The sequence below is a fragment of the Varanus komodoensis genome, unplaced genomic scaffold, assembly GCF_004798865.1.
Source record: "Varanus komodoensis strain SLA01 unplaced genomic scaffold, ASM479886v1 scaffold52, whole genome shotgun sequence".
Classification (NCBI taxonomy): domain Eukaryota; kingdom Metazoa; phylum Chordata; class Lepidosauria; order Squamata; family Varanidae; genus Varanus; species Varanus komodoensis.
This window is the reverse complement of record NW_025336114.1, coordinates 3597906-3623448: the sequence shown is the minus strand read 5'-3', so window position 1 is coordinate 3623448 and position 25543 is coordinate 3597906. Positions and strand designations below refer to the sequence as shown.

The 25543-nt window shown below is 43.7% G+C and overlaps 1 protein-coding gene across 5 annotated transcripts in view; it reads left to right on the top strand.

Annotated features, from left to right (window-relative positions):
• LOC123031994 (rho GTPase-activating protein 39-like) overlaps positions 1 to 21547 on the top strand; it is a 97926-nt gene extending 76379 nt beyond the window's left edge. For 4 of the 5 annotated variants that reach the window (XM_044447566.1, XM_044447564.1, XM_044447561.1 and 1 more), the window contains 5 exons: positions 2732 to 2805; positions 7314 to 7513; positions 10797 to 10888; positions 11441 to 11610; positions 17982 to 21547. In XM_044447566.1, coding sequence (XP_044303501.1) covers positions 2732 to 2805; positions 7314 to 7513; positions 10797 to 10888; positions 11441 to 11610; positions 17982 to 18176 — 731 coding nt within the window. In that variant the 3' untranslated portion in view covers positions 18177 to 21547. The remainder of the gene's footprint in view (positions 1 to 2731; positions 2806 to 7313; positions 7514 to 10796; positions 10889 to 11440; positions 11611 to 17981) is intronic. The other variant, XM_044447565.1, reaches the window with a different exon arrangement.
• The last annotated feature ends 3996 nt before the right edge of the window (positions 21548 to 25543 follow it).

Below are 25543 nucleotides of genomic sequence, written 5' to 3'. Positions count from 1 at the left end.
CCAAGCACAAAAATTGTTCCATTTACATTGGGCCTCTAAATTTCTTTCAAGGGAGCAGAATTGTGTACATGCAAGTTATTATCATTCAGAGAATCCATATTAAATTTCTTACCATAGTCCAACTGTCCTCAGGGTCCCTCTATATATGGAAATTTTATCTTTGCAGGTGCTATTTGTCTGACGTTTTTGCCTGGGGACAGAATGCAATAGTATTACCATTTCTTGCATTCATCCTTGCTCTTGTTGCTACTTTTCTATTTCGATATGGAAAAGATTTGTAAGTCTCCTAGATAGACACAGAAAATGTTGGTACATGAGGCAGAACAACTCAGTGACTTTCCTAATGGTGATAACTAATATATAAACTAAATAATTGGCATAACAATATAAGAGGCCTATACAGATCAAAGGCCTATACGATCTAGTTTCTTGTTCCTCAGATTAGCCAGCCAGATGCCTCTGGGAAGCCCACAAGCAGATTGTAAGGGCAATAGTACCCTCCTATATCCTAGCAACTGATATATTTTATTTATTTATTTTTCAATTTATATCCTGCCTTTTTCCTACAAAGGGCTCAAGGCAGCTTACATCTCCTCCTCCATCTTATCCCCACAACAACAGCCCTGTGAGGTAGGTTGGGCTGAGAGTCTGTGACTGGCCCAAAGTCACCCAGTTGGCTCCATGGCTGAGCAGGGACTAGAACCCAGATCGTCTGAGTCCCATTCCCATGCTCTTAACCTCTACACCACACTGGCTCTCATATAAAGGAAGTTCATTTTCACTGGATGACCCTGGGCTGTAGTATTATGTGAGAGGGAGAAATATTTCTCACTATCCACTTCTCCACACATCACATAATGCTATACAACTCTGTGAAGTCTCCTGCAACTCATTTTTCCCTGAATTAAATGGCCCCAAATGGGGCAATCTTTCCTTATATGCTAGTTGTTCCAACCCTCTTGAACATTTTGGTTGTCCTTTTATAAACTACTTTCAATGTTATGATATCATTTTTGAGATGTCATAACTAGAACTGTGAGCAGTATTCTGAGCACTCTGATAGTACCAAGACTAGACTCAGGGAATCTGGGTTCTAACCTCACTCAGCTATAGAGCCAACTGGGTGACTTTGGGCCAGTTGCAGACTTACAGTCCAACCTAACTCACAGGATTGTTGTGGGGAAAGGATTGAGAGGAGGAGGAGGAAAATTATGTAAGCTGTTTTGAGTGCTTTAAAAAGGCAGGTTATAAATCTAATAAATAAAGTCACCTTACTCTGGCTAATTTAGGGATGACTTTGTTTCACACATGGAACTGTTTCTCTGCCTCAGAACCATGGTAAAGAAGGGGGAACATACAGGTTAGAACAAAATACATAGATTTGGAGGGATTTCCCCCCCCCCCCGAATACAGAACATTGCTACAGAGAAAACATTGTCTTTCAAGAGTGACAATTTTTTCATGTGTTCTGCCACACCGAAAAAGCAAATAACAATATTTTTAAAAAGTAAATTCACACAATTTTCTGCTAGCAAAGATAGATCTTTGGGTGGTAGATTCCCAAGGGATTCTGCCTTTAACAAGAGTAAGGGTACACAACAATCACTACAGCCTATGTCCTAGTATTTATTAGCTGCTTTTGACAAGATCCTTGCTCTGCTGGGCAGATTTATAGAGATGCATTGAATCCCCTGATTTGTGGTGTTATACAGGGTGTTTCATAAAGTATGCAGTTTTTAAAAATGCAATAAATCAGCCAAAATTGAATTCAAAATTTTTATTTAATTTCATTCAATATATACTTCGATTTAATAATGAAAAATGATATTGAGCATATGTCCACCTCCACTTTCTCTGCAGGCAGTCATCCAATCGTTGAAATTAACGATAACTCTTTCGCAGACGTCCCTGTCGATTTCACCGATTACCTGTATGGTTTCGACCGGGCGATTTTCTGGTTGCAACTGACTCAGATTCTTCAAATTTCTGTAGTAACTTTGAAACTGTTGTTGCGGTAGGGGCATTGTCACGTCCAAAGATCGTGTGAAGTTTATGGACAGTCTCTGCATAGCACTCCCCGTTTTTGTAATGAGTTTTCACAATAAGAATGCATTGCTCGATACTGAACCACTCCATGGCTACTAAATGGAAAAATGACAAACGATCTTCTAATTGGAGTGATAATAGATAACGAAAATGATAGGAACAGTGCTGACAATCTTCAAACAAAAAAATACCGCACAATTCAAAAACCGTACTTTATGAAACACCCTGTATTTCTACATACCCCAATATAGTAGATAACTGTATCCTGTATAACTGTATGTATAATAGATAACTGGCTGTGTCCCTCCACCCAGCCACCATTTTGCGTCTGGCTCTGGTTGATAGGCCACAGCATTTTACTAAAAACAAAACAGATCCTACCCATCCCTGCAGTAGATGCAATAATTGGGGGATATAACAATTTTGAGTGCTGGGAAAATAAAATAACACCACCCAGCAAAAGTGCTGTCTTGACAAAGGATATCTCAATCTACCATAAGTGTGCATTTATTGCACACCCAACAGTAAGAAGGTCTATACAACACTTTTAAAATTTGCTGAGATAGATAAACCTGGGGGTCAGTTACGGAGAGTCTACAGAAATGTTGTGCTCTTGGGCAATTTTCTTCTCACTAAAATCTCCAGTGCTCTAAGATGGCCCAATTAATTATTTTCTGTTTCTTAGGTCTGCCTATCAGCACTTATGCCAGATACTGTTACCGGAAGCTACAAAAGGTTGCAGTCACTGGAGGCAAAAAGGTGAGTCAGTCATGAAAGTATGATCTAGTAACATAGGGTGCAATCTTCTGGCTGCTAATGCTACTACTGTTGTTACTGTTATTCATTACATGTCGATGTCCCTCTTAGTTGAAGCTCTCTGCTAGACGCTGTGTTGTTGTTGTTAGTTGCGAAGTCGTGTCCGACTCATTGCGACCCCATGGACAACACTCCTCCAGGCCTTCCTGTCCTCCACCATCTCCCAGAGTCCACCTAAGCTCACACCAACTGCCTCAGTGACTCCATCTAGCCACCTCATCCTCTGCCGCCCCCTTCTTCTTTTGCCATCTATTGTTCCCAGCATTAGACTCTTATCCAGGGAGTCCTTCCTTTTCATTAGGTGGCCAAAGTATTTGAGTATCATCTTCATTATCTGACCTTCTAAAGAGCAGTCAGGGTTGATCTCCTCTAGGACTAACTGGTTTGATTGCCTTGCGGTCCAAGGAGTGTCCTCCAGAACCACACTTCAAAGGCCTCAGTCTTTCGGTGCTCAGCCTTCCTTATGGTCAGGCTTTCACAGCCATACATTGCAACTGGGAAAACCATAGTCTTGACTATACGCACTTTTATTGGCAGGGTGATGTCTCTGCTTTTTAGTATGCTGTCTAGATTTGCCATAGCTTTCCTCCCCAGGAGCAAGCGTCTTTTAATTTCTTGGCTGCAGTCCCCATCTGCAGTGATCTTGGAGCCCAGGAAAATAAAATGTGTAACTACCTCCATTTCTTCCCCATCTATTTGCTAGGAAGTGAGAGGACCGGATGCCATGATCTTAGTTTTCTTAATGCTGAGTTTCAAGCCAACTTTTGCGCTCTCCTCCTTCACCCGCATCAAGAGGCTCTTTAGTTCCTCTTCACTTTCTGCCATGAGATATCATCTGCATATCTGAGGTTGTTGATATTTCTCCAAGCAATCTTAATTCCAACTAGTGATTCATCTAGGCCTGCCCTTCTCATGATGTGCTCTGCATATAAGTTAAATAGGCAGGGTGACAGTATACAGCCTTGCCGAACTCCTTTCTCAGTTTTGAACCAATCAGTGGTTCCGTGTCCAGTTCTCACTGTTGCTTCTTGACCCGCATATAGGTTTCTCAAGAGACAAATAAGATGGTCTGGTACTCCCATCTCTTTAAGAACTTGCCACAATTTGTTGTGATCCACACAATCAACGGCTTTAGCATAGTCAATGAAGCAGAAGTAGATGTTTTTCTGGAACTCCCTAGCTTTCTCCATGATCCAGAGTATGTTGGCGATTTGATCTCTAGTTCCTCTCCCTCTTCTAAATCCTGCCTGTACTTCTGGTAGTTCTCGGTCCACATACTGCTGGGCCTAGCTTGTAGGATTTTGAGCATAACTTTGCTAGCATGTGAAATGAGTGCAATGGTGCGGTAGTTTGAACATTCTTTGGCATTGCCCTTCTTTGGGATCGGAATGTAAATTGAACTTTTCCAATCCTGTGGCCACTGCTGAGTTTTCCAAATTTGCTGGCATATTGAGTGTGGCATTTTTACTGCATCGTCTTTTAGGATTTTGAGTAGCTCAGCTGGAATACTGTCACCTCCACTAGCTTTGTTATTGCTCAGGCCCTAAGGCCCATTTGACTTCACATTCCAGGATGTCTGGCTCGAGGTCAGTGACCACCCCATCATGGTTATCAGGGACGTTAAGCTCTTTCTTGTATAGTTCTTCTGTGTAATCTTGCCACCTCTTCTTAATCTCGTCTGCCTCTGTTAGGTCCCTGCCATTTTGGTCCTTTATGATGCCCATCTTTGCATGAAATTTATTTATTTTATTTATTTAAACATTTCTATGCCGCCCCCATTGCAACAAAGCCTCGGGGCGGCTCACAATATCCATAAAATAAACATAAAAATACAATCAATAATTTAAAAACCGGTACCATCTCGGTTATATATATTAAAATCTATAAATACAATAATAATAAATTAACAGTTAAAATAACTTTTAAATAAAAAGGTCTTCACCTGGCGCCAAAAAGCAAATAATGAAGGTGCCAGGCAGACCTATCTGGGGAGCACATTCCATAGGTGGGGCGCCACCACAGAAAAGGTCCTCCTCTGGGTACTCACCCTCCTAATATCCTTCACGGAGGGTTCCTGGAGAAGGGCATCCGCTGCCAATCGTAGGGGGCGGGCAGGCATATTCCTTTAGATAACCAGGTCCCAAGCCGTTAAGGGCTTTATAGGTCATAACCAACACCTTGAATTGGGCCCAGACTTCAATGGGGAGCCAGTGAAGCTGACGGAGAACTGGGGTTATATGAGAACAACGCCCAGTCCCTGTCAGCAACCTGGCAGCTCTATTTTGCACCAATTGAAGTATCCGGACTGTCTTCAAGGGTAGCCCCACGTAGAGCGCGTTACAGAAATCTAGTCGGGAAGTTACCATGAAATGTTCCCTTCATATCTCCAATTTTCTTGAAGAGATCTCTGGTCCTCCGTTTTCTTCTATTTCTTTGCACTGTTCATTTATGAAGGCATTCTTATCTCTTCTAGCTATTCTCTGGAATTCTGCATTCAGTTGTTTGCATCTTTCTCTTTCTCCCTTGCCTTTCACTTCCCTTCTTTCCTCAGCGATTTGTATAGCTTCCTCAGACAGCCATTTTGCTTTCTTGCATTTCTTTTTCTTTGGGATGGTTTTAGTTGCTGCCTCTTGTACAAAGTTGCGAACCTCCGTCCATAGTTCTTCAGGCACTCTGTCTATCAGATCTAATTCCTTAAATCTATTTGTCACCTCTCCTGTATATTCATCAGGGATATGATTTAGGTCATACCTGAGTGGCCTAGTGCTTTTCCCTACTTTCTTCAACTTAAGCCTAAATTTTGCAACAAGAAGTTCATGATCTGAGCCACAGTCAGCTCCTGGTCTAGTTTTTACTGACTGTATAGAGCTTCTCCATCTTTGGCTGCAGAGCACAGAGTCAATCTGATTTCTGTGTTGACCATCTGGTGATGTCCATGTGTAGAGTCCTCTCTTGGGTTGTTGGAAAAGAGTGTTTGCTATGACCATTGTATTCTCTTGACAAAATTCTACCAGCCTGTGCCCTGCTTCATTTTGTACTCCAAGGCCAAACTGGCCTGTTATTCCAGTTATCTTTTGACTTCCTACTTTAGCATTCCAATCCCTCATGATGATAAGGACATCATTTTTTAGAGTTAATTCTAGAAGGTGCTGTAGGCCTTCATAGAACCAGTCAACTTCAGCCTCTTCAGCACCAGTGGTTGGGGCATAGACTTGGACTATTGTGATGTTGAATGGTTTGCCTTGGATTCAAACTGAGATCATTCATTCATTTTGGAGATTGTATCCCAATACTGCTTTTCCTACTCTTTTATTGAGTATGAAGGCTACTCCATTTCTTCTGAGGGATTCTTGCCCGCAGTAGTATACTTGATGGTCATCTGAATTAAATTCACCCATTCCTGTCCATTTTAGTTCACTGATTCCTAAAATGTCGATGTTCAGTCTTGTCATCTCTTGTTTGACCACATCCAGCTTGCCTTGATTCATGGATCTTACATTCCAGGTTCCTATGGAGTATAGATCTTTGCAGCATCGGACTCTCCTTTCACCACCAGATACATCACCAACTGAGTGTCCTTTCAGCTTTGACCCAGTCACTTCATTCTTTCTGGTGCTACTAGTACTAGTTCCCTTCTCTTCCCCAGTAGTATATTGGACACCTTCCGACCTGAGGGGCTCATCTTCCAGCATCATATCTTTTTGCCTTTTGGTACTGTCCATGGGGTCATGGCAAGGATACTGTAGTGGGTTGCCATTTCCTTCTCCAGTGGATCACGTTTTGTCAGAGCTCTCTGCTATGACCTGTCCGTCTTGGGTGGCCCTGCACGGCATAGCTCATAGCTTCATTGAGCTAAGCAAGCCCCTTCGCCACGACAAGGCAGTGATCCATGAAGGAGAGACGCTGTGTAGATGACCATAAGTTTGAGATCCCAGATTTCTTTTCAGTACTCAGCATTGCTCAAGAAGTGAACCATGTAAACAGCAAGTCCACAGATGCTCAGAAACACTAGTAGATCCCTTCTTTGTACAAACTACACAATTCTACGTGCAAAATACACAAAGCCCACAAATCACAGGTGGTACAAAAGCAGAATTCCACTGGCAGAATAGGAACATGAGCAGTGAGTGCTGTGTTCACAAGCTGACCTTCGGTACTCACTCAGACTTGCTTCCTTCTGCATGCCCATATGAACACTTGACACAAGGTGGACTGTGGACAGAGAGAAAGTGGGTCAGAGCAGCTGGGGCTTACATATTCAAAATGGTGACCATGTGCCAAGGGTTAATTAAATCCTTGATTGTTTATCAAGATGTGTAAACTAGGCTGTCATACACAGAATTTGTTACTCTTTCAGAAGCTACGTGGAATCATTCAATGGCTTGCATTCAATGCCCATTCTTACCAGTGTCTTATCATTAAATGTTGACTGCTTTTTGTTTGGCTTCTAGGGTCTCCGAAAGCCTACAATTGAGGAGATCATACATGCCAAAAATGCGATTGTGACACCTTCACTGTTTGGCAGCTCTTTGGAAGAAATCATGATACGTCAGCAGAGCATGTATCCAAATAACAAGCTGCCATGGGTACAGACACAGCTTTCTCAGCAAGTTCTTGAATTAGGGGGAGAACAGACAGAAGGAATATTCAGGTGAACTGTGCCTCCTGGAGCTACTTAAACGTTTCATTATTGACTCATTTCATTCAATACTATATAGCTGGCTTGTTTTTTTTGCTTTGCTTGTGATTTCTCCTTCAAGTTCATGTGCAACTGCATCCTCTCAGGCCACATTTATACAAACACTTTCAGTACATGAAGCAGTATCTATGAGATGGCAAAAGATACTCTAGCAAAAGATTTATGATGCCTTTGGCAACTTGAGCATTTCATCAGTTGCTTCCAGACAAGTTGCCCTCTGCTAATGTTTATGAAGTTGCTCCAGAGTAGACTGATACCTAAGAAACAGCCTCAGGAGTATGTTCATTATTTCTAGCTATATAGATATTAGAATCTGAAGATTCAGCAGCTGTGACCTCCAGTGCAGCCCAAGTGTCAACCATTGCTCAGGAATGACAGAGAGAGAAATAGTGATTGGTCCCATTTTAGTCCTGAAAAAAGACTAAAGTTGTCAGTTGTGTCCTTCAGTTAAGTTTCCATTCCCAGCTGTGTTACTCTGGCCCAAGGCCAACATGCCCATCTTGATGTGGAATTTTAAAGTAAGACGCATTAACCATTTAGTACACACAGCGCACAATTAGAACTTCCCCCTTCGTACATACAGAAATTTACAGAAACTGAAAATTGCTTGTGAAAATTGATAATGCTGCAAATGTTCTTGGCGATATAGCGCTTCTGTTGAATCATTACACTGGACAACTCAAAACAACAATTTGAGAATTAAAATGTTTATTAGGAATGAAGCTGTCACAGATTTTGTCTGTAAGCTTCAAACCAATTTCAGAAAGCCTACAATAAAGGACCTTTCAGGAAAAAAAGATGCTAGGTAAAGCAATGGCTGGTTAACAAACCAGTCAAGGGAGGAGCATATAGGCAAATAATCTAGCTCCACTTACTCATATAACTCACTATTGATTTTCTTTGCTATTTAATATGGAAAAATACAATTGCATGCACATTTTCTAATTTCCCCTTTCTCAGTATATCACCATATCTGTGAAAGTTTTGGCCATTGCTAACTTCTTCAGAGGTGGCTGGAATAAGCAGGTTGCTTACCTGTAACTACAGTCCTTTGATTGGTCAACTGTTCATTCACACTTATGGACTCTGCACCTGCATGGAGCCTGTTACCTGGAAGATTCAATAGCTAAAAGCATTTTGGTGAAAACCCTTCCCCACTCCAGCATCCATATAGAAGATAGGGGCTCCCACCATTTCCCTCAGTTCCAACAAGACAGTCTGGTAGCCTTGAGATTGAGGAAAGATTGGTAGTACTGACTTCATATTCAGCAAAGTAGTATCATCCCCACATTAGCAAGTAGTAACAAAGAAGAGAAACACAAAAAGACAAAGACACATACGAACACAGATAGCTATATTGCCCACGACACCCAGTGGGACAGGTGGATAGGTTGTGTGAATGCACAGAATGTGTGAATTTTGGGAACCAAGTTTCTTCCTTGGCTCTTTTGGACAACTTTTTAGCCTTTTAAAGCTTTACTTTACTTGCCCAAAGGTGGGGGTGGCAAAGGACCCACAGAGATAGTCACTGGGGGAGCAGTGGCTGAGGCAGATGGCACAGACCTCAGGGAATGAGTGGAGGCCACTGTAGATGGGCAGCAGGAGCCAGGCAAGCCTGGTGCATCAATCACATACAGAGTTTTGTCCCACAGTTCAGCGTGTAAAGTATATTCTCTCTGCTTCCCCACTTGTTTTATAAATGAAAATGCAGGCATTGATCCATGGCATGTTTCTTGCCCAGACACAAAAGGCACAAGGAGTGTCTGTCCATTATATGTAGTCTTTGCATAACAATGGACACACTTTTAAAATAGTGTCTTTCGATGTCATTGGGCAAAAGTACAAAAAGGCAAAAAGAAAGAGAAAAATAGAGGAAAACTGAAGAAGAGAATAGATGGGGGAAGACGAAGAGAGTTTATTTATTTATTGATGCATTTTATTTTTGAAGGGAGGTAAAAAGGGATGGAAAGAAAGATGGAAAGGAGGAGTTAGAAAAAGGTGAAACAAGAAAAAGACACTCAGGAAAAACGGTAACAAGAGAAAAATCAAGGGAAAACGCTCTGAGGATAAGGAACAGCAAGAGAACCTCCTAGACACTGAAGGTGCTAGAAGAACTGAGGGAAATGACAGGACCCCCTCCCTTTTATAGGATACCAGGTGGGGGAGGGCTTCCTGCCAAAATGCTCTTGGATATTGGATCTTCCTGGTAACAGGCTCCACACAGGCAGAGAGCCCATATAGTGATGCACAAAGATCATGAAGAACTGCAGGAGACCTATGGGTACTGCCATCCATGTGTTCCTCCAGCTTCCCCTATCCATTCTTCTCTACTGCACAGAACAGATGTTAACTGTAGCCTGAAGCTTTGCAAAAGCAAGGAACACTGGAAATAAATTAGGAATTCATTTATTATTATTTAGTGTTCTCTGACCAGAAGATTCAGGACCATGAACCATATCTGGAAACAAATAATACAAACATTTATAGAAGGACATTTATAGAATGAACACTACAAAAAATTGAAGAGGGTCCATTGGATTGCTGAATAGAATTTCTGTCATGCATCTGGCAGGAGAAAACACTTTTAAATTCAAACTGTTCACATTCAGACTTGTATAAAGTCTGCTTTGTACTCACAGAAAGTGAATTCCTTTGTGATAATGAATATTCTCATATTTAGGCTATTATTGAGAAATGCCTTCCCAGAAAAATAACATGCCCCAAACATTTTCATGGACTACTATGTCTAAACATTGGTTTTTCAACAGCTGTTTAAAATTAATGCTATATATTAATAATGAACTCATTCTCTTTTTCATCAAATGGAGGATCTAGCCTAAACAGCATCATGCATGTACAAGAGGAGAAATGCCTGCAGGCTTGAGGAAATACAGAAGTACAACAAAACATTTAGGAAAAAATAGAACCCAGAATCATGTTTAGTAGAAGTGTATAGTGACTAACTGCTGAGTGGGGGCAAAAGGAAAAATTATTTTGCAGTAGGGATAGATGTTTGTCTGAAACGTGAACATAACTGTTTCACATTGCAACATTTTGTTGGGACCCCACCTGTCTGACACTAGCTGTGGTTTTCTTATCAAACAAAGCTGCATATGCCTCAGAGGTGTTCAAACAGTGTCTGTAGTCTTGTCCATAGTAGTATCTCTTCTTTCTGATCTATTGGTTTTGCTGCATCTGTAACTGAAATTTATCGCTGGTTTTCTGTGTCTCCTAGAATTCCTGGTGACATTGATGAAGTCAATGCACTAAAACTGCAGGTGGATCAGTGGAAGATTCCTAACAACCTAAGTGATCCTAATATACCAGGTATGGAGAAACTGCATAGCTGTGTTCAGAGAGGCTTTGTGATTCACTCAGACTGAGAGTTTCAACAGAGGTCTGCTAGTTAGTATCTATATGTCTTACATTTTTATGTTGTATCTATTTATCTATAATAAATTTATACTGCTCTAAATCTAGGGAAATTTTGGAACAGTGAACTATCAAAGCAAAAACAGATAAAAAATAAAAGCAACACATTAAAAACAAAATAGTATTATTGCTCGTCTGTCAGTGTCTGCAAAGCTTCTGACACCAAGAACAATTTCTGTCCTAAATTACTTCCTTCAGGTTGTGGCCTGGGATTTTCAAAGATCTGTTACAATAGATTTCAAGAAATCAGGTAAAGCTATCATTCCACTGAAAAAATGTTCTAATTTTCTAGTTTAGTGTGAGCAGAGAGGAGGAGTATTGTATTCTTACTCAGTTAACGGTCCCTTTGGAATACTGACTGTCATGAGACTGCCTTGTCAAAGGCATACAGACTCTGGTATGCCCTTACTGCTAACAGTGCCTTTGTTTTTCTTCCTACCCTTGAAGCTTCTTTGCTAAAGCTGTGGTACCGGGAGCTGGAGGAGCCTGTCATCCCACAGCAATTCTACAAAGAATGTATCAGCAACTATGAGAACCCTGATGCTGCTGTAGCAGTAGTGGAACTCCTGCCAGAGTTTAATAGATTGGTCTTGTGTTACCTCATTCACTTTTTGCAGGTATGCAGATACAAAATGTCTGAGAGTGAGAATCACTCTAAAGCAATGGAGAGAACATTCCACTCTGAGATGTCTTATTTCACTGCACATTGTAAATATTCTGAAGTTTTGTCTGCAGTCTTTGTTGCAGATCAGAGAACTGGCCTTCATTCCATCATCTGTTATCTGAAGTTCTTTCTTATACTTCACAACCAGACAGCTCCGGTGGGAGTTGGTGATTCTTTCAAGGGTTATAGCTGGGGAGAGCAACTTGTGGCCCTCCAGATGCTTTGGACTGCAGTTTCCATCAGTCCTAACCAGTATAGCCAGTTGTGAGGGATGACTGGATTTGTGGCCAAGTCAGCTGGAAGGCTACAAGTTGTCCATCGTTAGGCTAGAAAAACTATATTTCTTCGTCGTGGCCTCTGTGCATCACACATATGGGTACTGCGCCTGCGCAGTGCCTTTGGCCGGAAGATTGAAAGCTAACGGTTTTTGGCGGGAAGCTCCGCTCCCCTCCCCCATGGGCTATAAAGAGCGGAGCGTCCGCCATTTGTTCAGTCTTTGCGACCACAGTTCGCTGTGCCTCGCGCCGCTTTTGACCTTCGCTTTGGCTATTCTTGGTTCTCTCCTTATATATTGCCCTTAAACTACTTTCCCCTTACTTCACTTCCCGTTCTGTGTAGTTTTCTCTCATTTCTTCTTCGATCCAAAAAAAAAAAAAAACCCAAAAAATATATACTTACCCTCTGCACTATCTCTCTTTTCTTCCCTTTTCTGCGATGGCGCAGCAGGCGGCTTTCCGCAAATGTGCTGACTGCGGGTCAAAAATGGCACCTACTGATCCGCACTACCTATGCCTCCTCTGCCTTGGGGAGGGGCATAGGACGGATAAGTGTGTTCATTGCCTAGCCTTCTCTAAGCAGGCTAGGAAGAACCGCGAAAACCAGTTTCGGAGGCTCCTTTGGGATAGGGCTCTGATGCAATCAGACCCGCTCATCTCTACTCCAAAACCGGGCTCTGCTTCTCTGGCTCCACCCTCACGCCCTTCAGATGAAGGCGCGTCCGCTTCGCTGGCCCCCTCTGCCTCACCAAAAAAGAGGCATGAGAAGCGCAAACATGCCGAAGACAAGCCGGCAGGCCATAAGAAGGCCAGAAAGGAAAAGGCCTCTAAGCCTCTAAAGAAGGCTAAGTCTACGGATCGTTCCCAAAATCGGGACTCGGAGCCGACGGGCCCTTCGGTACCGGTGGCGGTTACGATACCGACCCCGCCTGAACTGATCCTTCAAGAGGCTATGCGGGTCACCCCTCAGGGGTCCCCCCGACGTGCGGTCGACCTCCCACCAGCACCCCTTCCAACTCTACGGGGGTCTATCTTGGATGGGGAAATTCAGGACTCCCCTCCCAGAGCGAGGTCACCGACACCGATGCCCGCGGTGACATTGGAGACAGAAGCTGGCCTGTCCCCACCAGGGAATCGGAGGAGCCGCTCGGTAGAGCAACGCCCGGAGAGTTGGCGTCGTCCCTACTGCCAACCTTGGGGAGACCCGCTCTCTGTGGGATACTACCCTGCTCCCAGAGCGCGATCCTCACCTCCGCCCCGTGACCAACCGCAGCCTGTGGATTCGAGGAGGGTACTGCCTCGATCCCCGCAAAGCGGAAGCAGCTGCTCCTTATCACCGGCGGAGTCATCATCTTCTGCCCCGCCATACTATGGTGCTGATTCGGATGACTCTGACGTAGACTCAACCTCCCCGGACGTCGTGGTGACATCCCAGGATCCTGCGTCACCCGATGAGTCACACATCTCCTTCGCGGAGCTGATGTCGAGGCTTGTCCAGTCCTTGGACATCGACGCTGCCCAGCGCCCAGGACCGTCGACGGATAAGTTTTACGACGTCGTCCGCGGGGAGCAATCGACCTCTATCGTTCTGCCACTTATAACTACCCTGCGGCAGGTGATGACGCAGCCCTGGGACCTACCTTCACATCCTCAACCGACGTCCAGGAGATATGAATCTATGTACAGGGTCAGGGAAGAAGACATTCCCTTCCTGTTAAAGCACCCGAAACCAAACTCGGCGGTCGTCAAATCCTCGCAAGGCAGGGAGGCGAGGGGACATACGGCGCCGAGGGATAAGGAGGGCTGGAAAATAGATTCCCTGGCCAGGCGGGTCTATGCTACCTTGGGCTTAGGACTTCGCATTTCTAACTATGAGGCAACGTTGGCGCGCTATCAATATTTTATTATGCAGCGCCTCCACAACGTCGCCTCCACCCTCCCAAACCACCAGGGTGACCTTGCGAAGGTCCTGATCAAAGAAGCCATGCAGGTCGCGGTGCAGCAGTTGTCCACGGCACGTCACCACGTGGACACTGACTCCCGGGCCTTGGTCGGTGCCGTTTCCCTCCGGAGACACGCATGGCTTCGGAGTTGTAATTTCCCGGAGGAAACGAAGCAGCGAATAGAAGAGATGCCTTTTGACGGCTCGGGACTCTTCCATTCACGCACCGACCATAAACTCAAGAAACTACACGAGTCAAGAATGACAGCGCGCAGGATGGAGATCCAGTCACATAGCAGACGTAAGTGGTCCTGGGATCAGCCATCCTACAGGCAGCCATACCAACAGAGACAGCTGCCGCAACCTCGCCAGCAACAACAGCAGCAGCGTCACCGTCCTCAGCCCCAGCAGCGCTTCCAACAGGGCCGCCATCGCTTCGACGATCGGAGGCAGCGCTGACGGGACTGGCGAACCACTCCTCACGCTCCTTTAATACCCACCCCCCCTCTCATCTGGGGACCGGCTCCAAAGCCGACTCCCCATTTGGGAGTCCATCACATCTGACCGGTGGGTATTGTCCATCGTTCAATACGGCTATCGAATAGAATTCGACATCGTTCCTCCATCGAGTCCGATCCGGTCTACTTCATGTTCGCCGGTACTTCTCGACGAAATACATCAACTTCTCCTTAAAGGAGCGATTCGTCAAGTATTCCCATCTGACGGACTCCACGGATTCTATTCCAGATACTTTACAGTCCCCAAGCGGGACGGCGGTCTACGTCCGATTTTGGATTTACGGGACTTGAATAAGTTTATTACACCGAGAAAGTTCCGTATGATCACCTTTCAAAACATTTTGCCGTTGTTAAGGAGAGGGGATTGGTTCGCCTCACTGGACCTGAAGGACGCCTACTTTCATATTTCAATTCATCCAAATTACAGGCGTTTCCTTCGTTTTGCTGTTGCAAACCAACTTTATGAGTTTAAGGTTTTACCCTTTGGACTGGCTTCAGCTCCGAGAATTTTTACCAAATGTGTGGCTCCTGTCTGTGCCTTCCTACGCCTTCAGGGCATACAAATTTACCCGTACCTCGATGACTGGCTGTTAGTCTCGCAATCCAGAGAAGGACTACTAGACACCATCCATACAACCCGTGCCTTACTAGATAGTCTGGGTCTACGTATTAATACAGAGAAATCTTCTCTTCTTCCAACACAGACGCTCACCTTCATTGGAGCTCGCTTGGATTCGACGTTGGAGAAAGCCTTCCTCCCTCCGGACAGACAGCAGACTCTCGCTCGCCATATCCATCGAATTCGACAAGAGGGAATGGTCACGGCGAGATCCATCCAGAGGGTCCTGGGGCATATGGCTTCCACAGTTGCCGTAGTTCCACATGCCAGACTTCGGCTTCGCCCACTACAATTATTTTTCAACAAGGTGTATCATCCACACAGAGACCCACAGTCGAAACGGATTCGGATCCCGTCTTCCGTGCTCCACTCCCTGTGCTGGTGGCTGAAGCCGACCAATCTCGTGGTGGGAGTCCCCTTCAGGGCGCAACCTCCTTCGATAACTCTCGGTACCAACGCGTCTCTCCTAGGATGGGGGGCGATCTGCTCTGGCCTGTCTACCCAGGGAACGTGGACTCGTCTAGAATCCACAAATCATATCAACTTCCTAGAGCTGCTGGCAGTCTTCAAAGCCCTTCGTTCTTTCGAAGACCTCCTTCGTCATCGGATCGTTCAGATAACTTCGGACAATATAGCGACCGTTTTTTATCTGAACAAGCAATGAGGGACGAAGTCACCGACCTTAGCCAGGCTTTCTATGACGATTTGGGACTGGTGCATTCCAAAACACATTACTCTGATGGCCGTTCATCTGGCCGGCACAGACAACGTACATGTGGATCTTCTCAGCAGACACATCTTCACTTCGCACGAGTGGGAACTGGATCCTCGCATGCGCAACCACCTGTTCAGGCGCTGGGGGTTTCCTGATGTGGACCTATTCGCTACCCAACAGAACAGGGTGTGCAAGACTTACTATTCGAGAGCGGGAATCGGACAAGCATCCCTAGGGGACGCATTCATGATCCCTTGGGACAACATCAACTTTTATGCTTTCCCTCCGATCCCTCTTTTGATGAGGGTCATAGCGAAGATAGTGAGCGACCATGCGTCGGGGATACTAGTTGCCCCCTGGTGGCCACGCCAAGCGTGGTTTGCGAAACTGCTCGACATCTCCCGCGGGGAGTTTCTTCACCTTCCGACACTTCCGTATCTTATAACGCAAATGGACGGCACACTTCGTCACCCGGATTTGCTCTCATTGAATCTGACAGCGTGGTGGATTCGTTGATTGACCTTCCATTGGGGCCGGCGACGGATTCGAGAGCCTCGAATCCTACAGCTTCTATTAATTCATCAGTTTCAATGATCACTTCGACCACTTTGGCCCCGATTCTCGAATCAAACCATGCGGGTGCTTCTCACTGCCACAATCTCTCTGTACCATCCGGTTCAAGACAAACCCCATCGAATTTGAATCCAACGCTCTTGCACCCTGAGATTCAGCATATTATCGACACTGCTCTAAAGCCGTCCACAAGAAAGTCATATACAGCTAAATGGAAGCGGTTTTCCGCCTTCGCCGAGTCTCATTCGTTCTCCCCACTTGTCTCATCAATTGAACAAATTCTTCAGTTCCTTCTGGAGTTGCATCACTCCGGACTGAAGCCGTCTTCTATTAAAGTGTATACGGCCGCAATAGCCTACTATCGTGGCTTAGTCGACGGATCACCCCTGTTTTCTCATCCTATTCTCAAGAGATTTTTGAAAGGACTGTATAACCTTAATCCATCGATTAGACCAGTTATGCCCACGTGGAGCCTTTCTGTAGTTCTACAGGCCCTTATGAGGGCCCCCTTTGAACCTTTGGCAACTGTGGATCTCCGATTAGTTTCGTGGAAGACGGCGTTCCTTGTAGCTGTCACGTCAGCCCGGAGAGCTAGTGAGCTTTGTGCCCTCTGCATCGACCCTCCTTATCTAAACTTCCACAGAGAAAAGGTCGTTTTACGTCTCGACCCATCTTTCTTGCCCAAAGTCTCTACACCTTTCCATTCAGGACAAGACATTGTACTGCCTGCCTTTTTTCCATCGCCGTCGAATCCCTTGGAAAGATCTTTGCACTCCCTCGACGTTCGGCGTTGTTTAGCCTTTTATCGATCGCGAACAGAGTCTATTCAGCGATCCAATAAACTGTTCATTAAATATTCGGCTAGAGATCAGGGCGACCCAGTCACTCCTCAAAGGCTCTCTAAGTGGATAGTCCACACTATTACCTTGTGCTATCGGTTAGCTAAGCTCGAACTGCCTACAGTTCCCCGAGGCCATTCCACTAGAGCTGTCGCTACGTCTTCTGCATTCGCATCCGGAGTTCTGATCGATGACGTCTGCCGAGCCGCTACTTGGGCGAACCCTTGCACCTCTGCCAGGCACTACCGTCTCGATGTTCGGGCTCGACGGGACTGCTCTTTCAGTAGAGCTGTACTCTCCTCCGTCCTACAATGAGGACACCTTCCCTCCTCCTTTGATGGTAAGCTTGTTAATCTACCCATATGTGTGATGCACAGAGGTCACGACGAAGAAAAGCAGGTTGCTTACCTGTAACTGATGTTCTTCGAGTGGCCATCTGTGCAGTCACACAACCCACCTGCCAGCCTCGCTCGGTGTCGGTGAGTGGACTCATTCATCGGTACCGAAAGTTTCCCATTTTTTCTTGGTACCGATCCCTTTTTCCTATCTCATACTGAGAACTTTTCCACAAGGGGGCGCACGTTTGGTCGTCAAAGACTGAACAAATGGCGGACGCTCCGCTCTTTATAGCCCATGGGGGAGAGGAGGGGAGCTTCCCGCCAAAAACCGTTAGCTTTCAATCTTCCGGCCAAAGGCACTGCGCAGGCGCAGTGCCCATATGTGTGACTGCACAGATGGCCACTCGAAGAACATCAGTTACAGGTAAGCAACCTGCTTTTTCAGGGCTACAAGCAATCTTCTGTTTTTTACCTTTATTTAGGTCATACTCCTTTTATTTCACAGATTTTTGCCCAGCCAGCCAATGTGGGCAAGACAAAGATGGATGTAAACAACTTGGCCATGGTGATGGCCCCAAACTGTCTGCGATGCCAATCTGATGATCCCAGAGTAATCTTTGAAAATACCCGCAAAGAGATGTCCTTCCTCCGCATGCTAATTGTACATTTGGACACCAGCTTTATTAAAGGAGTAGTGTGAAAGGTTGTCTTCAAGCAAGACAGTGTGAAAGGAGCAAGGAATTCTTGCCAATATTACATCTTTGAGCCTTGGAACTTTCATTCTGCAGTCTCCAGGCTTCTAGGATTTTTTCAGTTGCTTTACCAGCCTAGTCCCAGCAACAGTGTTGATGATTTTGTGGAAGCCCCTTAATGATGCAAGTCAGTGATCATACCAGGGTTTTGAAGTATCAGGAGGCCAAATCCCACATTTGCTGTGAATACACTCTTAAGAACCTACAATAGCTACTTCCTAGAAAGTCAGAAGATGCAATACAGATTAGAAGGATCAAGTGGAAGGCATTGTTGGAAACCTACGTCAAGTCACTTAACTGCAAAATTGTCACTGAATGAAAATAGACTGGAATTTAAAAGAGAGCAAAGCATTTTGAGACTGAAACTGCCTTCCCTTTCCTCTCCTGCTGCACTGTACTTTAGAAAGAGGATGTTAAAAGCTCAAGCTAAGTTTGACCCCAAATGTGCTACTTCATTGTTTCAGTTAGATGACTCAAACTGTGGAGGGTTTTGGGTTCATCTTGAGTTAAAGCTAAGTCACAGCAATGTAAATAGCTTGTAGTTCAGGTTCCTCTGGAATGGGAAGTTTTGCTATATTGTAAATTGCAATCATTATTATTCCTGCTGCCTTTCTCTTCCTTGCTACACTAAAACTAAACTAAAATCAGGTATCAAGTTGCTGTGAAGCTACTGGGAGCCCGAGGCTCCAGTTGACCTCAGTATTTGCCTTTTGTGTTCTGTTAACCACTCAGGCTTGCTCAAGGACAAACTCGATAAGAGATACTTGATGACATCTTTGTCTTTGGCTTAAAAGAAGCCTTAGGTATTTGGTTTTGGGGCACAGCCCTGGAATAGACTAATCCTTCCTCTCTGCCACTTTCCAGACTAAATTGTCCTCTTGAAGCTCCTATGAGTTCCGCAACTGAGGAAAGAAAAGTATCCATATTATACCTGTTTCCCCCCCCCACCTCCTTTCTAGCTAATAGCAACTTCAGGGCTGCAGTTTAAATTGGGAGAAAACTGTTTTCTCTAAAACTAAAAGATGAATCATTAATCCCTTTCCCAGTGCTACACTCTATATGTGAGAGCTCTGATGGGAGCTTTCCCATATCACATTTAATTTGGACCTCAGTACTCCTAGCCTAAAAACATAGGTCGTAACTGCTAGGTAAAAGCAGGGGTGTGGAGTGTTCTAAGCAAGAAGCACTGTTGAATGGGATAGTACTGTGTATTTCTAGACTCCATTTCATCCTTGCCAAAAATGTTGGGGTTTTCACCAAAGCTGCAGTCCTCCCTGCCCTTTCAGTTAATGTAACCTCATGCTGATAAAACTGGAGAGGAATGCTCCCTTCTGTTCTCACAATGTTGACACATGCTAGAAACAGGAGCCTTCTGTGATCTTTCCTCTGTGTCATGCTGAAAGTGGATAAAGCTCTTCATCAAGCCTCTAAACAGAATAACAAGTTCCTTTGGAAAAGGCTGTTTTATAGTAATATACTGGGAAGGAATCTCTTGGAAGATAAAGTCCAACTTGTCAAGACTTACACTCAGTTCCTCTGGCATTGGCTGTGCCAGTAAGAATGTGATAAGTGTTTGAGCCAAATAGACATTGCTTTAAAGATAAGTCTAATAGCTGTATCTTTTTGTTTTTACTCAAGTGTAGGCACAGAGCCCCATTTCCAGAGCAACCTCCAGTTCTTTGTCAGGATTCTGATCTAGAATAGGAGCCCTGAGCCTTTCCCTGAATTTAAAAAAAAAATAAATCCCAAAATATAACATCTTGCTGTTAGCAGCAATTTAAAGCAATGCCTATGTTGGTCCTTAAAGACAGATTAGTACTTCCAAGTTACTGGACAATGTGATCTTATTGGGTAGAGGAATACATGTTCCTTTGCCTTCCAGACACTGTGACTCATCTCATTATATGAAAGCAAAATTTGCTATTGCTTCTTTGTTGAGGCTGTTCTACTGTAAAGTCAGATCCTTTAACTTGGTATGTGACAGGCGTAGAGAACCTGTGGTCTTCCTGATGTTGCTAGACTTCAACTCTTATCATCCCAGCCATTGTTCATACTGGCTAGCTTTGATTGATGTTCTAGTCCAAAATATCTGGATGGCCACAAATTCCCCACTTCTGGTTTATGTGGTAATGCCAAAGCTCCTATTCACTTTTTACCTCGTCAGGTGCCTTTACTCTTTAAAAATTTATCCTGCTTTAAGTTGAACATTCAAGACATCTGAAATAGTAATTTGGGAATATTAATGTCTCTGACTCAAGCAACATGCTTTGTTAATATTCACATCTTCCCTGGTAACTTGTGGAATTTTGCGGTGGGGGAGGGTGACACATTTCCTTTCATTAGTATTTTTTTCATTCTACTTCATTGGCCATTTCTGGGCAGCTGTGGAAACACTAATATGATGCATTGTATCATGCAGCTTTTTCCACAGGAGAGAAATGAATAGGTGGTACCCAAACGTCTGCCCATTTCAGAGTTTGACCCTGAACTGAACCCAGAATTCAGACATTCACTGCAACATGTTTAATATGTGCTGTACTCTCACTTACTGACAACTGCATTTGATGAGAGAGATTAGCTTGAGATTTCTGAGGAGCTGGGCACTATTCAAATAGGCTCCTCTGCCAGAATTTGGATAGTGCACTTTAAATAAAATCCGAAATGCGACCTTATTCTTTGTGCCTGATGATGGAAATTCTATAAGCACTTCTTTAGCAGTATGCCCCATTGAACTCTATGGGACTGACTTCTGAGTAAATTTGCATAGCATTGCGTGTTAAAACAACATGTCCTTCTTCTAACATTTCTCAGACTTGCTGCAACAAGAGTACCTTGGGCCTGCTTCTAGCAATATGGTAATTTTTTGGTTCAAACAGAGGTCATACCAATGCAGCAGACTATAAACTTTTGTAAATTCACTCTTTGTGTGGCTAAGCAATAGATCACCTGTACGTTGCACAAATACTTGTTGTTTAAAGCAGAAGCAATATTAAGGGTGTCGTATGCACCCTAATCCTTCAAAAAAGTTTTTCACATTTGTTTTAGGATATCCTTAAGATGCATGTGCACACCATTCCTAAATTTACACATTACTACCAACCACTTGGTGGGTAATGATTCAAGTTCCTCCTGGCACTTAGATGTACGAGTCATAGACAGACTGTTTTATATTAATGCTTTCCCCCCTCAAGGGCTGTAAAATAGGCTAAAAATTACACTGGATATTGTTTTCTTTTTGCCAACATGTTTGTAAATGTGAATCAGCAAAACTTACTGTCCTTTATTCTTGTTCAAGAATAATTAAACATCTTGTGGTTAATCATTGTCTCCTGTTTGCTTGCTTGCTTGTACTTTTAGACTAACAGCGCCTCAGCTAAGGCCAGGCCACCCTGCACATGGTGCAGAACTGATTTTCAGTTCAATTTGGTATCTAGAAAGTGGACATTTTTCCTAACCAGCCCAGGATGACAGCCTAGATCAAGACAGGCTTCTGGCAGATCAGTCATCTGAGCAATTCCATCATGAGCTTAAATGGCTGTTTGAGCCACTTTCAAGTTCTTCGTGGTGGGATACACAAGTTCAAAATAGAGCACTCATCCAACTGTTTTACAAGCACACATGAAGCAATCTGTTAATGCATAAATTTAAATAAGCATGGGGCCTTGACAGTCTAGTTTTCAGTCACACTAGTTTAGGTTTCTTGAGCATATGGAAAAGTCTTGAGGTGGTCCAATATAACAACAAATCTAACATCACATGGAGCAGCAATGTTTTAAAGATGCCAGTAAGGCAGTGCGAGATCCAAGGGTTCCAAACTTTCTTACTGTCTATAATTGCCAGTGCACAACTGTAAGATCATACATGTGTGGGCATGCTGTAAAAATGCTGTATGCTGTAAAAATGCACCCTAACATCCTGTGTAATATTTCAAGGGATTTTTGGGTTGTACAGCGTACATTATCCCCATACCCACACATCTGAGTTTAAGGATTAGTACTTGAGGAAAGAGGCTATCAGTAGCTGCTAACCTTCCTGGCTACATGCTTTCTCCTTTACCAGAGGTGGCATGCCTGCAGTTGCTGAGTAGCTTGGGCAGGATGAGGTCTTGCATCCATCCTGCATGAGGGATCCTGAGGGCAGCTGGTTTGCCAACATATATACAGAATGCATGGGTTACCTTTGCTCTGATCCAGCATGGCTTTTCTTATGTTCTTATAACTTCCTGCTCTGCTTTTTTCAGACTTTAATCACTGCATGTACAAACTTAAGTTTCTGTACAGAACTTAATACTAGATTCTTAGAATGGACATCAAGAGCTAGTGCAGTATAGTGGTCAAGAGTGCTGAACTGGGAATCAGGAGATCTGGCTTGTAGCCCCTACTCAGCTATGAAGCTCACTGGTTGACTTCTGCCCAGTCACTGACTCTTGACCTGATCTACCTCCCAGGGATGGTATTGTGAGGATTAAATGGAGGAGAGAAGAACTGCCTTGAGGTCTTTTCAAGAAGAATACTGGATATAAATGGAATATCGTCATCAAGAGATAAGAAACAAATTACAATGTCAAGCAGGGATGTGGGAGTGTAAGTTTAATCTACAGTCTGCTTAGTTTTCTCTCTATAACACGTAGTACTCAGGAGAGGTGCAGTTTTAAAATATCTTCATTCCATGCCTTAACAACATCCACATATAACTTCACTCTCTCACACATACACACACACACGCGTACGTGTAGTAAGGACTGATAACTTCATATTGATCTCACTGTAGCACAGTCTTGCACACACCTGTACTCACAATCCTGCTAGACAAACCTTTATTTGTTTGGAAATTTCTGCTTTGTTTTTCTTTACAAATACAGCTTATATCATTAGTAATACTTCAGTAAATACAACAAACAATCCAAAGATTACTAAAAACAACATAATATGGTACGTTAAAAACAGTTTTAAAAAGGAAGATTTTTAAAAAGTTCACTGAAAGTTTACTGGAGTAAAAAGGTTTCAGCACATCTGACACTTAAGAGGGAACCAGCTTCAACTCTCCAGAAAAGAGATACCATAATATGGGGGCTGCAAAAGAAAAGGCTCCACCTTGCATTCTAAGTAATCATTCTACTTAACACAGTGGGACATATATCAGCACGGCCAATGCTGAATGCAGTGGGCAGCTAGAATTGTGTGGAAGAGGCAGGTCTTTGGATCTCTTCAGTCTGAACTGGGTAAGGCTTCATATCTAAGAAAGGGCCTGGTAGCAAGGGCAAATGGAACAAAGTTGGAAGAAAAAATATTTCCATCTCATTTTGCACCAAGCTTCTAAACTCTTTTCAGAAGCAGTTCCATGAAAAGCATGCTACAGTAATCTAAACTGGATGAAATACGGACATACTACTGTTGCCAAATCTGCTTTATCTAGGAAGGGGACATAGTTGGCATGCTTTCTAAAGCTTTGCAAATGCATTCCTGGCAAAAGGCCACATGTAGCTGCAAGGTCACATCCAGAAGTACTCCCAGGTTTCAAAGGGCACACCATGCTTTCAGGCTAAATCTGGCCTTTACAGGCCACTGGTTTGCTTTCAAAATGTAGGAGCAAACCAGTGTGTTGAAATTCAATGACACAGCAGTGACAGGGGGTGCATCTTCTGGGAAGGTAGGATTTGCTTCCATAGCCCCTGAAGTTGCTCCCTGTGCTATAGATAGTAAATAGGTCTGGAACAGAATAGAATCCTGTCAGACCAGGAATTCCCCAGGATCACTTTCTGGAATTTCTGAGTCAGGTAGAACTGGAACTACCACAAAGTAGTGACTGTTGTTACTATCTCAGAAAGGTACCACATAAGTATACAACAATCAATCATATCAAAAGCTTTCTTGAAGTTCTACAGAACCAACTTAGGATGCTTTTATTTGTTCTGTGTGAACCTGCAAATGCTATCTAGCAAGGCGACCAGACCAGTTTTCAGTAGTGTAGCGGTAAATTTTGAAATGCAGACATTCATCATGATAGTCCCCACAGCCATGCAAAAGTCCAAAATTTGAGGCAACTATATTGATCCATATCTGTAGCAGTTCTCAACTCCACCAAGAGCATATCTTTCATACAGCTCATGGGCCTTATTGCCTAATTAAGACCAAGCCACTCCAAAATACTCCACTTCAAAATACTTTGTATTGAGAAAATTATTTCCCCCCCTAGGTATTGTGAGGATTGCATTTAAATTCAGAAGCAACAGGAATGTCTGAGGAGAGAGGAGGCAGATGACAATGTCTCTGCTAAGACTGGCAGTCTTAGTGCCAAAGTCAGAGAGAGCCTTAGCTATTAGGCAGTATAAAAATTAACTAAGTAAATAAATGTAAGGTGGGATGTGTATCAGCAAGGAAACAGATCCAACCGCTCTCAAAACCTGGACTGCGTTATCATCACTAGCTCAAACACCTTGGTAAGAAATGACAGATTAGAGATGAACCAATAATTATCAGAGTGGGCAGGGCTGAGCAAACCTTCTTTAGTAGAGGTCTTGGTCATTTGTTTGTTAGATTTATATCCCTCCCCAATAGCCAAGTACTATTTCCTCTAAACTGAATGGCACCATGTCCTCTAATAAAGAGCACTAAAAACTATCAATTGCTCAAGCTATCTGGTTTCACCAACAAGGATGGCCAAGGGTTAAGCAGGCACATGTCTGGTTTCAAATCTCTAAGCAACCTTGAGCTAAATAAGCTGAAATCTATCCAGAAAAATAGGTCAGGCAAGTGCTATTGGCATAACCATTGCTCTTTTCTAAATAAGGAGCTAAATCAGATTGAATAGGAACAATTTTGCCTAAAAGGGTTTAATAACTATATTATTTAGCATTTTATCCCACTACAGCCAAAAAGGTTCCCAGAGTAGCCAACACAGATCAGCAGTAAGATTTACAATCTCAAAGGTGAGACAAACAAAGGAAAAGGTGAAACAGACTGACAAGAAAAAGGGTAACATCGGGGACTAGCGCACTAGTGCTTACATTTACAGTTCTTATAGTAACTAGTTAGGCTAGATGTAGGTCAGATGGAATAGCTACCATTGTGTAAGCCCTCTCCCCAGTTTTTACCCCTGCTAGTGTTCTGAATGAGTGTTTATTGTGGTCCTGGAATTCCGTGACATCTTTCATATAATTTATTCTAGTTTTATTTATATCCCACCTTTTCTCCAAAGAGCCTAACAGATGAACACGATCCTGCTCCACTTCATTTTATCCTTACAACAACCTGTGAGGTAGGTTGGCCTGAGAGTCAGTGACTGATTAAAAATTATCCAACACGCTTTATGGCCA